Below are 15,513 nucleotides of genomic sequence, written 5' to 3'. Positions count from 1 at the left end.
AAGAAGGAAGGCAAATCTTTCTACAATATTGGAATTTTCCCCGTTCTGTGGCATTTTCTCATATCGGAACACGCATTATTCTGCTGCTCCGAGACCCAATCTGAGCAATGTGAAGACCAGTAGGACAGGAATAGAAAGCATTTCTTTGTCATCTGTTGCCAACAGTTCAACAGGCTGGCTCACTTGGATCAATGTGCTGAGCTAACAGATCGTAGTTGGGCTGGTGATTCAGCGCTGCAATTGGTCGGTACTAATGAAATTGGTTAGAGTTCCCACTCCTGAACTCTACTTAGTGAGTCCTGTTGATGGGAGGATGTTGGGCGACTAGTGGGCACAGTTAGGATGGCCCCCATGCCAGCTGATATTGTAAATGATTTCCTCTGCTCATACACTATTCCTCATCCTTTCACAAGCAGTATCCTCACCCATCATCAACAGCTTGCATTATATAGCGCCGTTAACGTAGTAAAATGTCCCAAGGTGCTTCACAGGGGTGTTATAAAACAACATTTGACACTGAGCCACATAGGGAGAAACTAGGCCAAAAGCTTGTTTATGATTAGATGGATAAGAATGGAACCAGGCGAGTGCAGTCCCACCCAGCTGAATATCGGTGGGCAGGCTTTGGAGGAGGATGGAGTAGTTAACCTTTATCACTTTGTTTACCTTTGTCACAGTCACACAGGATGTCATTTGTGACTTTCACAAGAGCCATTTCAGTACTGTGGCGGGGCAGGAACCTGATTGAAGAGATTCAGGCATGGAGTTCCAGGAAAGATGGGCACGGATTTGGGAGGCGACAACGCGTTGAAGGACTTTGGAGAGGAAAGGGAGGTCAACCCTCTGTCCTCATTAACTACTGCCCCATCTCCAATCTCCCATTATCTCCAATGTACTTGCATGTGTTGTCACTCCCCAGATCCTGCCATTTGAATTTCTCCAATCCCTCCCCACAGCCCTCACCAAATTCACAAAAGCCATTCTGTGAGTTGGGTAATTCTCTCTCCTTGCAGCTTTCACTATGGCTGGCCACACATCTTCCTCCAACACCTTCCCTCCACAGCCCAGTGTGACTGTTCTCACTTGCTACCATTCATGTGTCTGATTGTAGCCAGAGCATTTGGACCAATGGCTTTGCTTCCAGCCTAAGGATCTATCCATGGCCTCTTCCTCTTCATCATCTACTAGCTGCTCTTTGGCAATGCCATTCACAGCCATGATGTCAGCTTCTATGTGATGACACCTTATTCTACTTCTGACCTTCCACAGCTGTCACACTCTTTGTTCAACATTGAGTCTGGGAACAGGCACTTTCCTCCAGCCAAATCAAGGGAAGCCATTGTCTTCAGCCATCGATTTCAGCCCCAGCCACAAACTCTATACCTCGCCAACGATTCCATCCCTCTCCCCGGCCACTGTCGGAGGCTGAACCATTTGTAACCTCAGCTTCCAAAACCATATTCTCTCCATCACCAAAACAGCCACCTCCCGCCTCGGTAACATAACCCACTTTCACCCTTCTGGCCCCGAAGCTCATTCCTGCCTTTCTCATCTTCACACTCCGTGGGGTTTATTTTGACTGACTGGGGGAGTGGGCTGGTCAGCTGCCCATTCCTGTACCAAAGAGGCCCCCTCAATTTTGAGGCTTTGACCTCATTTAAATCTGGGAGACAAAGATGGATCACAGAGCAGCTCGGGTCTCTCTATTTGTTTTAAGTTCAAGCGCGGGTTCCAGGAACAAGAAAATAAGGCAAAACTGTTCTGCAATGTGGCTCCCTATCTTCGGACAATGAGAAAAGGCGGGAATAATTCAAGAGGGAAAAACACTTTAAAAGCAAATAATTTCAAGTCTGTTAAAAGAGCAAAGTAAGTCAAACTGTCATGGTTCTGGTTTTAAATCAGCTGCAGTAGATTTTTCCTTTTGTCCAATAGGAATAAAAACGGGCCAGTGTTTGGGCAGTGGGACCTGTGAGATATTTGCCTGGTGCCCTGTGGAAAGAAGCGAACTATCAAGGTAGGTTTAGAAGCTTGAAGTGATGTATTTAGGTTTCCATGTTCATTCATAATATCTAATGGATGATTGCAATGAATCCCATCACCAGGTTTTCTGTACACACAGAGTGCAAACAATAGAAATGGGAACAATTTTCTTTCCAAGAGTTAGAAACTAGTTGATATATTTTCACATTCCACCTCTCCAACCTACTTCAACCACTAACCCCAGGAGAGAATCTCACAGCCTCACAACTTTGTGTGAAGAGGATTCTCCTTTCCTCTGTTCTAAATCTAAGAACATAAGAACACGACAAATAGGAGCTGGAGTAAGCCAATTGGCCCCTCGAGCCTGTTCCGCCATTCAATAAGATCATGGCTGATCTTCTACCTCAACTCCATCTTCCCGTACTATCCCCATATACCTGAATTTCCTTAGTTCCCAAAAAATTATCGACCCCTGCCTTGAATATACTCAACGACTCAGCATCCTCAGCTCTGGGTAGAGAATGCCAAAGATTCACGACCCTTTCAGTGAAGAAATTTCTCCTCATCTCAGCCCTAAATGGCCGACCCCTTATTCTGAGACTGATGCTGTGTTCTAGATTCCCCAGCCAGGGGGAAACAGCCTCTCAGCTTTAACCCTGTCAAGCCCCTTAAGAATTTATATGTTTCAAATAGCTCATCTCTCATTTTTCAAAATTCTAGGAAATATAGGCCTAGTCTTCTCAATCTCTCCTCATAGGACAATCCCCCATCCCAGGAATCAGTGCACTCCCTCGAAGGCAAATATGTTCTTCCTTAGGTAAGGAGACCAGAACTGTACATAGTGCTCCAGGTGTGGCCTCACCAAGGTCCTGTATAATTGTAGTAAGGCGTCTTTACTCTTATACTCTAATCCCTTTGTAACAAAAGCTAACATACCATTTGCTTTCCTGATTGCTTGCTGTACCTGCATGTTAACTTTCTGCGATTCATGTACAAGAACACCCAGGTCCCTCTGAATGCAAACATTTCCAGTCTCTCACCATTCAAAAAATATTCTGTGTTTTTGTTTTTTCTACCAAAATGGATAACTTCACACTTCCCCACATTGTATTCTATTTGCCATGTTCTTGCCCACTCAGTCAAACTGTCTATATCTCTCTGCTGCCTCTTTGCATAATCCTCATAGCTTACTTGTATCATCAGCAAACTTGGATATGTTACACTCAGTCCCTTCATCTAAGTCATTAATATAGATTGTAAATAGCTGAGGACCCAGCACTGATCCCTGCGGTACCCCGCTATTTACAGCCTGTCAACCTGAAAAAGTCCCGTTTATTCCTAATCTCTGTTTTCTGTCCATTAAACAATGGCTGTGTCTATTTGTAGTAACTAAAAGACAGCTGTTTCTCTGATTGGCTCTCCATTATCACATGACCTATTGCTGATTGGTCCTCTGGAATGTGTAACTGGAATCGCCCAACCCAAGTTCTACTGACTTTCCAATTTGTAATTCGATCCATTTTGACTTCAGAAGCCAGAGAGGATGGATCTCCCCAAACGCCACCAAGTTCCAGCCGAAGTCCCTTGCCCCAACGCAAGACCTTACCCGCCCCACCCCCTCCCCTACCCCTCCCCCCCCTCCCCCCCCCCCGCCATAAATGGGGCATGGTTGCTAACAGGTTTATTGGGTATGCAGTGAATAGTGACAGTGTCGTGACTTCTGGATTTCATCCACTCCCAACGATGTCCCTTGTAACACACGCACCGAGCTCGCACACACCCGGGGTTTGGAAGAACATGATCTGTCTTCTCGGAGTTCCTGCTCTCCCCCCCCCCCCAACAAGCTCTCTCGCCCCCCCCGCCCCCAGCCCAAGCTCTCTCTCTCTCCCTCCTCTGGGATCTCTCTTTCACACCCCCACCCCCAAGCTCTCTCTCTCTTCCCACCTCCCCAAGCTCTCGCCCCCCCCAGCTCTCTCACCCCCCGAAGCTCTCTCGCCCTCCCCAAGCTCTCTCGCACCCCCCAGCTCTCTCACCCCCAGCTCTCTCACCCCCCAGCTCTCTCACCCCCCCAAGCTCTCTCATCCCCCCCAGCTCTCTCACCCCCCAGCTCTCTCACCCCCCAAGCTCTCTCACCCCCCCCAGCTCTCTCACCCCTCCCAGCTCTCTCACCCCCCGAAGCTCTCTCACCCCCCAGCTCTCTCACCCCCCAGCTCTCTCACCCCCCCCAGCTCTTTCACTCCCCCAGCTCTCTCACCCCCCCAGCTCTCTCACCCCCCGAAGCTCTCTCGCACCCCCCAGTTCTCTCACCCCCCCCAGCTCTTTCACCCCCCCAGCTCTCTCACCCCCCCAGCTCTCTCATCCCCTGAAGCTCTCTCGCCCCCCCCAGCTCTCTCACCCCCAAGCTCTCTCACCCCCCCAAGCTCTCTCGCCCCCTCCCTAAGCTCTCTCGCCCCTCCCAAGCTCTCTTGCCCCCCCCAAGCTCTCTCGCCCCCTCCCCAAGCTCTCTCGCCCCTCCCAAGCTCTCTCGCCCCCCCAAGCTCTCTCGCCCCCCCAAGCTCTCTCGCTCCCCCCCAAGCTCTCTCGCTCCCCCCCAAGCTCTTTCGCCCCCCCAAGCTCTCTCGCCCTCCCAAGCTCTCTTGCCCCCCCAAGCTCTCTTGTCCCCCCAAGCTTTCTCGCTCCCCCAAGCTCTCTCTTCACCCCCCTCAAGCTCTCTCCCCCCCCAAAGCTCTCTCTCGCCCCCAAAGCTCTCTTTCGCCCCCCCAGGCTCTTTCTCTCCACCCCCCCACCCCAGGCTCTCTCTCCCTCTCCACGCCCCCAAGCTCTCTTCCCCCCCCCCAAGCTCTCTTCTCCCCCCAAGCTCTCTTCCCCCCCCAAGCTCTCCCCCCCCCCGAAAGCTCTCCCTCTCCACGCCCCCAAGCTCTCTTCCCCCCCCCAAGCTCTCTTCCCCCCCCAAGCTCTCTCCCCCCCCCGAAAGCTCTCTCTCACCCCCCCCCCCCCCTCAGGCTCTCTCCCCCCCAGCAGTGTCTCCCTCCTCAAGGAGCACTTTATGGTCCCGCTTGACTCTTCACTCAAACTGGCGCTGAATAAGAAACGAATTGGTCCTGGCCGACCCTCCCTGCTCTCTCGCCGCACCCCCCCCTCACTGCCTGATCGGAAGCCCGGGGCTGCTGATGGATCTGAGAGTGGAGGCAAAGTGTGGGGCTGGTTCCGGCCGGTTCCAGATCGGGCGGGGGTGGCACGGGGGCGGGGGGAGGGCACGCGGGAGACTTGTACAAATAATTACTCTGTTAAACAATCCGCAATATATGCCAATATATTACCCCCAGTCCCATGAGTCCTAATAAGATCGTCAGGTCCAGAGGATTTGCCGCCACTCAGTCCCATTAATTTCTCCAGTACTGTGTCTTTACTTAGATTCATAGAACGGTTACAGCACAGAAGGAGGCCATTCGGCCCGTCGAGCCCGTGCCGGCTCTCTGAAAGAGCACCTCAGCCAGTCCCACTCCCGTCCTTTTCCCGTAGCCCTGCAATTTTTTTTCCTTCTCGGGTACTTATTCAGTTCCCTTTTGAAAGCCACGATTGAGTCTGCCAGGCAGTGAATTCCAGATCCTAACCACTCGCTGCGTAAGAAAATTTTTCTCATGTCGCCTTTGGTTCTTCTCAATCACCTTAAATCTGTGTCCTCTGGTTCTCGACCCTTCCACCAGTGGGAACAGTTTCTCTCTATCTGTCCAGTCCAGACCCCTCATGATTTTGAACACCTCGATCAAATCTCCTCTCAACCTTCTCTGCTCCAAGGAGAACAACCCCAGCTTCTCCAGTCTATCCAAGTAACTGAAGTCCCTCATCCCTGGAATCATTCTCGTAAATCTTTTCTGCTCCCTCTCTAAGGCCTTCACATCCTTCCTAAAGTGCGGTGCCCAGAATTGGACACAATACTCCAGTTGAGGCCGAACCAGTGTTTTATACAGGTTCATCATAACTTCCTTGCTTTTGTACTCTACACCTCTATTTATGAAGCCCAGGATCCCGTAAGCTTTTTTAACCATTTTCTCAACTTGCCCTGCCATCTGCAACGATTTGTGCACATATACCCCCCGGTCCCTCTGTTCCTGCCCCCCCTTTAGGATTGTACCCTTCAGTTTAAATTGCCTCTCCTCATTCTTCCTACCAAAATGCATCAGTTTTAAAAACACAACTCCTTTACACATTGTTTTGTGTCTTTGCTGCTCCCCTACCTGGAGTGAGCCTTATCTTTATCTTTATTCACTTAATTTATTAATCCACTCTCTCAACCACTTGGGCAATTCCAGTTTTATTATATAAGATTACCAAGAATTTGTGTTTGCTGTCACACAAGCCAAATCACAAAATAAGACTTTATAAAAATATCAGATAGAAACGGTTACGCGGTCGAAAGATCCACACACTGGGAATGGCCATTGTCAGTGGGATTTTATATCTAGATATTGTATCTCCCTCACAGTGCTTTACTGTTACACACTTTGAAGCCGTTAGTGTGACATTTGATCTCATCACATTCCTTTTGGTGATGGGAGGAATGGGGAATGTTTTCTATTTTAGTAGGCGACACTTTAGATCGATGACTCAGAGGTTCTAGCTACCCAGCTGCAGAAACAAGATCTTCGTTTCATGCTCAGTGCTCAGGGCTATCGAACATTGTAGTTATGGGACTGGAATCACATCATTCCTGTCGGTCTAAATTCAGTCAGAGTATGAGTACTTTATGCTTCGTGGAGATCCTATTTGACACTGAGATGAACTTCCGACCACATCACCAGACCGCCTCTGTCTCCACCGCGGTACATAATAAGAACATAAGAATTAGGAACAGGAGTAGGCCATCTAGCCCCTCGAGCCTGCTCCGCCATTCAATAAGATCATGGCTGATCTGGCCGTGGACTCAGCTCCACTTACCCACCCGCTCCCCGTAACCCTTAGTTCCCTTATTGGTTAAAAATCTATCTCTCTGTGACTGGAATACATTCAATGAGCTAGCCTCAACTGCGTCCTTGGGCAGAGAATTCCACAGATTCACAGCCCTCTGGGAGAAGAAATTCCTTCTCAACTCGGTTTTAAATTGGCTCCCCCGTATTTTGAGGCTGTGCCCCCTAGTTCTAGTCTCCCCGACCAGTGGAAACAACCTCTCTGCCTCTATCTTGTCTATCCCTTTCATGATTTTAAATGTTTCTATAAGATCACCCCTCATCCTTCTGAACTCCAACGAGTAAAGACCTAGTCTACTCAATCTATCATCATAAGGTAACCCCCTCATCTCCGGAATCAGCCTAGTGAATCGTCTCCGTACCCCCTTCAAAGCCAGTATATCCTTCCTTAAGTAAGGTGACCAAAACATTGCCTGTCTCCGCCCTTGCCTCAGATCATCCGCTGCTGAAACCCTCATCTGTGCCTTTGTTATCTCTAGACTTGACGATTCCAATGCACTCCTGGCTGGCCTCCCACCTTCCACCTTCTTAAACTTGAACTCATCTAAAACTCTGCTGTCCGTATCCTAACTCACACCGAGTCCCCTTCATCCATCACCCCTGCGCTCGCTGACCTATATTGGCTCCTGGTCTGGCAACACCTTGATATTAAAATTCTCATCCTTGTTTTCAAATCCCTCTGTGTCCTTGCCTCTCCCTATCTCCGTAGCCTCCTCCAGCACGACAACCCATTGCGATCTCTACGCTCCTCCAATTCTGGACTCTTGCGTATTCATGATTTTAATTGCTCCACCATTGGCATCCATGCCTTCAATTCTTTAGGTCCTAAGCTCTGGAATTCCCTCCTTAAACCTCTCTGCCTCTTTATCCTCCTTTATGATGCTCCATAAAACCTACCTCTTTGACCAAGCTTTTGGTCACATGTCCTAATATCTTATTCTGTGGCTCAGTGTCAAATTTTATTTGATAATCGCCCCTGTGAAGCACCTTGTGACATACTACATAGAAATTTACAGCATGGAACGAGGCCATTTCAGCCCACGGTGTCCGCGCCGGTCGACAAAGAGATACCCAGGCTAATCCACTTTCCAGCTCTTGGTCCATGGCCCTGTAGGTTATGGCATTTCAAAGAGCTGGCACAGGCACGATGGGCTGAATGGCCTCCTGTGCTGTGATTCTATGTTGCTCCAATTTACAGACATCAGCAAATTTAGACTTTTCCTCCTGTATTACAGATTCTAGGGGGATGAAATTGCCTTGTGCCCCAGTTGGGGGCAGTAACTTACCGGGACTTTTAGCGCGGAGGTCCTGCCTCCTGTGTGGAAGTCCCGCCCCCGGTGCAGAAGTCCCTCCCACACCGCAGAGGTCCCGCCCCCGCCATGGAATTGCCCATACTGCCCCTGAAAGGAAGTGGAGCGTAATCTCCTGCACTGCACTTCCTTTGGGGGTTGTAACTGGGGCGCTACTCGGCGCGGAGTCAAGCGCTTCATGGGCACATAGCGCTGATGCGCTTCAACACCCCTTCCCTTCGCTTAAAGGGACGGGCCCCTGCGCATGCTGCACGGCCTCTGATGGCCTCCACTGGGCCACCCAGCTCCAATACGGAGCGCCGGGCTGCACAATGGCGGCTCGAACCTCGCTAGTGCCGCCATCATCAAGCCAACCCGAGAGTCGGCCGACAAAAAAAGATGGCGGCCTGGGGGCGCTGGTGCCCTCCCCTTTAAGCATTGCCCTGAGAGCGAATGTTGGCAGCTTCACAATCCACGGTGTTGACATCCACTCAGGCCAGCCTCGCGGGTCGCGTGGCAATATCCGCTGTGGGGCGGTAAGGGGTCGCCGCGGGGTCGGTGAGGGGTCGGTGCAGGATGGTGGGGGGCGGTGAGGGGTCGGTGCGGGGCGGTGAGGGGTCGGTGAGGGGTCGGTGCGGGGGCTGTTAGGAGTCGGTGAGGGGTCGGTGCGGGGTGGTGAGGGGACGGTGAGGGTCGGTGCAGGGTCGGTGAGGGGTCGCCGCGGGGCGGTGAGGGGTCGGTGCGGGGTCGGTGCGGGGCGGTGAGGGGTCGGTGAGAGGTCGGTGCGGGGTCGGTGAGGGGTCGGTGCGGGGCGGTGAGGGGTCGGTGCGGGGTCGGTGCGGGGCGGTGCGGGGTCAGTGAGGGGGAGGTGAGGGGTCGGTGCGGGGTCGCTGCGGGGCGGTGCGGGGTCGGTGCGGGGTCAGTGCGGGGTCGCTGCACATAACGATGACGGGGCTATAAAAAGGGGCAACTAACTAGTGAGACTAATAGGGTCTGAAATTGCCCTCCGCTGGAAACGGGATGCACCTATCCCGTTTCTTGTGTTTTTACCGACACGGCTGATGTGGTGACCCCTTGAGTGAAATTCTGCTCTTTGGGCTAGATTTTCGGGTTTTAGCGATTTCATCCGTTTTCGGGCGATAATCACAGAGAGACATTTTTTAACCGCGGGGTTACCGTTACTGCCAGAGCACGCAACTTTCGGCAAACAATGAGGATCGTTAGCGTTAGCGATAGCTCCGGCATTGCACAACGGAATTTGTGCGCCGGACCTGAAAGCTGCAACCCCCCCAAAAAATCGGACCTTCTGTGCTTTTTCCCGCACTTCTGGTCAGCGATCGATTGCATGCGCAGTCCACCCAGGGCTCAATCAGCCATTTTACAATTTGATTTGCACGATGGAGGATGAGGAGAGTAGACAGAGAGCCCAAAGGTTGAGCCCAGAGGCGAACGAGGCCCTGGTTGGTGCAGTTGAACAAAGATGGGCCGAATTAAACAGGAGGGGTGGAAGCAGACTCCTCCCATCAGTCTTGCCTGCAGCCCACAGGCCTCCACTAAAGAATCAGACCTGAAAGTTGTAAAAGAGTATGTGCAAACCTCTGAGCAGCACTCAGCAGGTTTAATGGAACCTTTAATACAATTAATAAAACTATATGAAAAGCAAAATACTGCGGATGATGGAATATGACATAAAAACACTAATAATTAATAAAACTATTTTCCTACCAAAGGGGGCTCCGACTACGGCAAAACTCCAGCGGTCTGGCATTCGAGCACTGACTCGAATACCTCGCGGGGGTACTGCCTGAAGACATCCTACCTTTTTCTGGGTGAAAATCGCTGTCCTGGCCGCTTTTCAGCGGTCCGCACGCAAAAGTTTGCACATATTTTTGTACAACTTGCAAGTCTGATTCTTTAGTGGCAGCCTGTGGGTTGCAGAGCGCTGCTTGGCAGGTCCGCATGCTGCTGAGCTCAACACTGGAAACCTACCTTTACAGCGGCTTCACCCTGCCGTTTCTGGTGGAAATGCGCATTGCTCAAATCACCCCCGAGCTGAATATGACTCGGGGACGGAGAATCACCTGACCGTGGCGGCCCATTGATTTTTTTCAATTGGGGACGGTGAATTTCGGCCCCTTTGTGTCTGTCATAAGAACATAGAACATAAGAAATAAGAGCAGTGGTCGGCCATACAGACTCTCGAGCCTGCTCCACCATTCGATAAGTTCATGGCTGATCCGATCATGGACTCAGCTCCACTTCCCTGCCCGCTCCCCATAACCCCTTATCCCCTTATCGTTTAAGAAACTGTCTATTTCTGTCTTAAATTTATTTACTGTCCCAGCTTCCACAGCTCTCTGAGGCAGTGAATTCCACAGATTTACAACCCTCAGAGAAGAAATTTCTCAGTTTTAAATGGGCGGCCCCTTATTCTAAGATCATGCCCCCTAGTTCTAGTCTCCCCCACCAGTGGAAACATCCTCTCTGCATCCACCTTGTCAAGCCCCCTCATAATCTTATATGTTTCGATAAGATCACCTCTCATTCTTCTGAATTCCAGTGAGTCGAGGCCCAGCCTACTCAACCTATACTCATAAATCAACTCCCTCATCCCCGGAATCAACCGAGTGAACCTTCTCTGAACTGCCTCCACAGCAAGTATATCCTTTCGTAAATATGGAAACCAAAACTGTACGCTGTATTCCAGGTGTGGCCTCACCAATACCTTGTATAACTGGAGCAAGACTTCCCTGTTTTTATACTCCATCCCCTTTGCAATAAAGGCCAAGATTCCATTGGCCTTCCTGATCACTTGCTGTACCTGCATACTATCCTTTTGTGTTTCATGCACAAGTACCCCCAGGTCACGCTGTACTGCGGCACTTTGCAATCTTTCTCCATTTAAATAATAACTTGCCCTTTGATTTTTCTGCCAAAGTGCATGACCTCACACTTTCCAACATTATACTCCATCTGCCAAATTTTTGCCCACCCACTGAGCCTGTCTATGTCCTCCTGCAGCCTCTTTATGTCCTCCTCATACATTGCCTTTCCTCCCATCTTTGTATCGTCAGCAAACTTGGCTACGTTACACTCAGTCCCTTCTTCCAAGTCGTTAATATAGATTGCGGATGAAGACACAAAAAACTTGCCAGAAATAGTGGAGAACCAATGGTCTAGCGCGAATGAGGAACTGAAAGAAATTAGTATTAGTTAAAAAAAATGGAACTGGAGAAATGAATGGGATTGAAAGCCGATAAATCCCCTGGATCTGATGGCCTACATCCTAGGGTTTTGAAAGGTGGCTATAGAGATAGTGGGTGCATTAGTTGTCACCTTCCAAAATTCCATAGATTCTAGAACGGTTCCCACGGACTGGAAGATAGCTAATGTAACGCACTATTTAAGAAAGGAGAGAGAGAGAAAACGGGGAACCACAGACTGACACCAGTTAGCCTGACATCAGCAGTAAGGAAAATGCTAGAATCTATTATTAAGGACGTGGTAACAGGGCACTTAGAAAAGAATAATAAGATTGGGAAGAGTAAACACGAGTTTATGAAAGAGAAATCATGTTTGACAAATCTGTTATAGAGTTTTTTGAGGTTGTAACTAGCAGAATAGATAAAGAGGAAACCAGTGGATGTGGTGTATTTGGATTTTCAGAAGGCATTCGATAGGGTGCCACACAGGAGGTTATTAAACAAAATTAGAGCTCATGGGATTGGGGGTAATATACTAACATGGATTGAGGATTGGTTAACAGAAAACAGAGAGTAGGAATAAACGCCTCATTTTCGGGTTGGCAGGCTGTAACTGGTGGAGTATCACAAGGATTGGTGCTGGAGCCCCAGCTATTCACAATCTATATCAATGGTTTGGGTGAGGGGACCAAATGTAATATATCCGAGTTTGCTGATGATACAAAGCTAGGTGGGAATGTAAGTTGTGAGGAGGATGCAAAGAGGCTTCAAGGGGATTTAGACAGGCTCAGTGACAGGCATGGAAAATGAAATTTAATGTGGGGAAATGTGAAGTTATCCACTTTAGTAGGAAAAATAGAAAAGCAGAGTATTGTTTAAATGGTGTGAGATTGGGAAATGTTGGTGTTCAGAGGGACCTGGGTGTCCTTGTACACCAATCACTGAAAGTTAACATGCAGGTACAGCAAATAATTAAGAGAACAAATGGTAGTTGGTCTTTATTACAGGAGGATTTGGGTATAAGAGTAAAGGGGCCGAAATCTCCCACCACCGGAAACGAGGCACACCTACTGTTGTCGATGTGTTCCAGCCGCCTTCGTACATTGGGGCGGCTTCACTGTCGAAATTCAGCAGTTTGGGTTTTTTTTCCCAGCGGGATGGAAGTGGCCTCATCATGGGGATGGGGCGGAGTGGCCGTCAGTAGCAGGGCGGAAGTGGGGGCGGGGCGGAGTATCCGAGGCTGTCAGTCATTAGTGCCGCACTGATGATGTCATCGCGCTGGCGCATCACAACGTCTCTCCCCTTCAGTTAAAGGGGAGGGCCGCTGCGAGCTCTGCAACCACTTCAGTGGCAAACACAGAGCCACCAGGGAGGGTTTTGGCCAGGTCAGCGGCCTGGCACCCAAGTGAGGGTGGCCAGGTTGCCTGTTGGCAGCCCGGCCGATCCTGCGGGCATAACTGTAATTTAGTATACTGTATTCGCTGCCCACGTGGGTAGTGTAGGTTTGGTGACCGCTTTGCTGAACACCTCCATTCAGTCCGCAAGGGTGACCCTGAGCTTCCGGTCGCCTGTCACTTTAATTCCCTGCTCCATTCCCGCTCCTATATCTCCGTCCTCAGCCTCCTACACTGTTCCAATGAAGCTCAACACAAGCTCGAGGAATAGCACCTCATCTTTTGTTTAGGCACTTTACAGCCTTCTGGATTCAACATCCAGTTCAACAATTTCAGAGTGTAACTGCTGCCCATCTTTGCACCCCTTCCCCCCTCCCCCTCTTTGTCTCCAATGGCAGCTGGTCATTACCCTGCCATTCACACCCTATCCAGACTGGACCTTTTTCTAACTCCTGCCGTTACCATCTCAATTCAGCCCATCATCCCTTTTGTCTCTCTAATCTCTCCTGCCTTCCACCCTATCACAGACCTTCCCTTTTGTTCTTTCCTCCCCTCCCCCTTTCAGTGTTCCTTAAGAATGTGTTCTTTTCGAACATTCGTCAGTTCTGACGAAGGGTCGTCGACCCGAAATGTTAACTCTGCTACCCTGACCCGCTGAGATTTCCAGCATTTTCTGTTTTTATATCACTAAAAGTAGCGATGCAGGTTGTGGCTATAAAACAAGGAAACCAAGAACTAGGCTTATTTCTAGGGGGATAGAATTGAAAAGCAGAGAAGTTATGTTAAACTTGTATCGAACCTTGGTTAGACCTCACGTGGAGCACTGCGTACAGTTCTGATCCCCATATTATAAAAAGGATATAGAGGCACTGGAGAAGATGCAGAGAAGATTCACAAGGATGATATCGGAGCTGAGAGGTTATACGTATCAAGAAAGATGGATCAGGCTAGGACTCTTTTCTCTAGAAAAGAGAAGGATGATGGGTGAACTGATCGAGGTCTTTAAGATTATCAAAGGGTTTCATAGGGTAGACATAGAGAAAATATTTCCATTTGTGGGGAGTCCAAAACTAGAAGTCATAAATGTAAGATAATCATTAATAAATCCAATGGGGAGTTCAGGAGAGACCTCTGTACCCAGCGAGTGGTGAGAACTCGCTGCCACAGGGGGTAGTTGAGGCAAATTGGAGATGCATGTAAGGTGAAGCTGGATAAACACGCGAGGAAGGAAGGAGTAAAAGTAAATGTTGGAGTGAGGTGAAGAGGGTTTGGAGGAGCACCGAGCAGTTGGGCTGTACATGATGTAACTCGTTGTAGAGTCAGAGTTCGGGTAGGGATTACAGGCAGGAGAGTGGGGGTCCCTTCTTGTGTTCGGAATCGCACTTCTCCAGTTTTTTTGTTTCACTGGTGCCTGCTTTTAGTTGGCTCACGCTTCCTTTCGCTTTTTGTCCAGTTTTACTTGGTAGTTTTTCTTATCCCCGGCTGGCACGAGAGTAGTGAGGTGATCAAACTGTGACGTTCTGAATTAGGACGGTTTGCTCCGTGGCTGCAAGTTGTTGGAGTATTTTGGGTTGGTTTCGGTATTGAGAATTGGGGTTCGACGCATCTGTTGGATTCTTGACAGAAGGTAAATCTGGTTTAGGTTAGGATCAGGATAAGAATCAAAGTTGAGGGTATTTTAATGTGAGGGTTTCAGGCTATATCCAGGTCCAGGTCAGGATCCAAGGTCAGGGTTAGGGTTAGGGTTTGGCCTGTTTCTGTGCTGGACACACGATATAACTCAATGCAGAGTTAGGGTGAGAGTTTGGGTCCGGGTTAGGATTTGGGTTAGAGTTAGGGTTAGTATAATTAGAGTTAGGGTGAATGAATAAAAAAACGATTTAAGGTATACTACATCTTGATATTACTCAGGTCACAGGTCATGGTCTGAGTACTGCCCATCTCAGAGGTCACAGGTCACGGTCCAAGAGATGCCTATTACACAGGCCACAGACTGAGAGCTGCTTGGCATTCAGGTCACAGGTCAATGGTCACATAGTCCAAGAGTTGTACATCACTCAAGTGACAGGTCACAATGGTCTGAGTGTTGTGCCCCTCTAAGGTCATAGGTCACTGTCTGAGAGCTGCCCATCACTCAGATCATAATCATCCAAGTACTGCCCCCCTTGCAGGTCACAGGTCATGATCCGAGAGTTTCCCATCACTCAGGTGAACGGCCGCCTCCTGTTCCTGTGTAACAGGCTCGAGGGGCTGAATGGCCTCCTCCTGTTCCTGTGTAACAGGCTCGAGGGGCTGAATGGGCTCCTCCTGTTCCTGTGTAACAGGCTCGAGGGACTGAATGGGCCTTCTCCTGTTTCTTTGTCACAGTTGGAGAATTCCAGTTTTTATTTCCGGATTGTTTTATTCTTGGTGGGATTTGCACTCGCAGTGGATGGAATATTTGTCCAGTAACAGAAGCTGTCCGATGGTCTGTGTTTCGATATATTTGATTGATTGAGTGACTTTATTCAGCTGATCTTTGGATTGAGGATTTTACTCTGCTCTGATTTGATCTATATTTAATTAAATTAAAGTTGCTAAAAGTACTGATATTTCACCCAGGGATATTTTTACTGCCGAAAAATAGTCTTTGAGCAAACCAAAAGTTTTCTGCTTGAAGCAATCCCCTGAAAGTGTCTGT

At 49.3% G+C, this 15,513-nt stretch overlaps 1 protein-coding gene across 4 annotated transcripts in view; it reads left to right on the top strand.

Moving 5' to 3' along the window:
* The window catches only part of p2rx5 (purinergic receptor P2X, ligand-gated ion channel, 5), a 135,033-nt gene that overhangs the window by 16,329 nt on the left and 103,191 nt on the right, over window positions 1-15,513 (top strand). For all 4 annotated transcript variants that reach the window (XM_070858022.1, XM_070858023.1, XM_070858021.1 and 1 more), the window contains exon 4: window positions 1,933-2,014. In XM_070858022.1, the coding sequence (XP_070714123.1) occupies window positions 1,933-2,014 (82 nt within the window). The remainder of the gene's footprint in view (window positions 1-1,932; window positions 2,015-15,513) is intronic.

Source organism: Pristiophorus japonicus, chromosome 16, assembly GCF_044704955.1.
Source record: "Pristiophorus japonicus isolate sPriJap1 chromosome 16, sPriJap1.hap1, whole genome shotgun sequence".
Classification (NCBI taxonomy): Eukaryota; Metazoa; Chordata; class Chondrichthyes; family Pristiophoridae; genus Pristiophorus; species Pristiophorus japonicus.
This window is presented reverse-complemented; position numbering and strand designations above follow the sequence as displayed.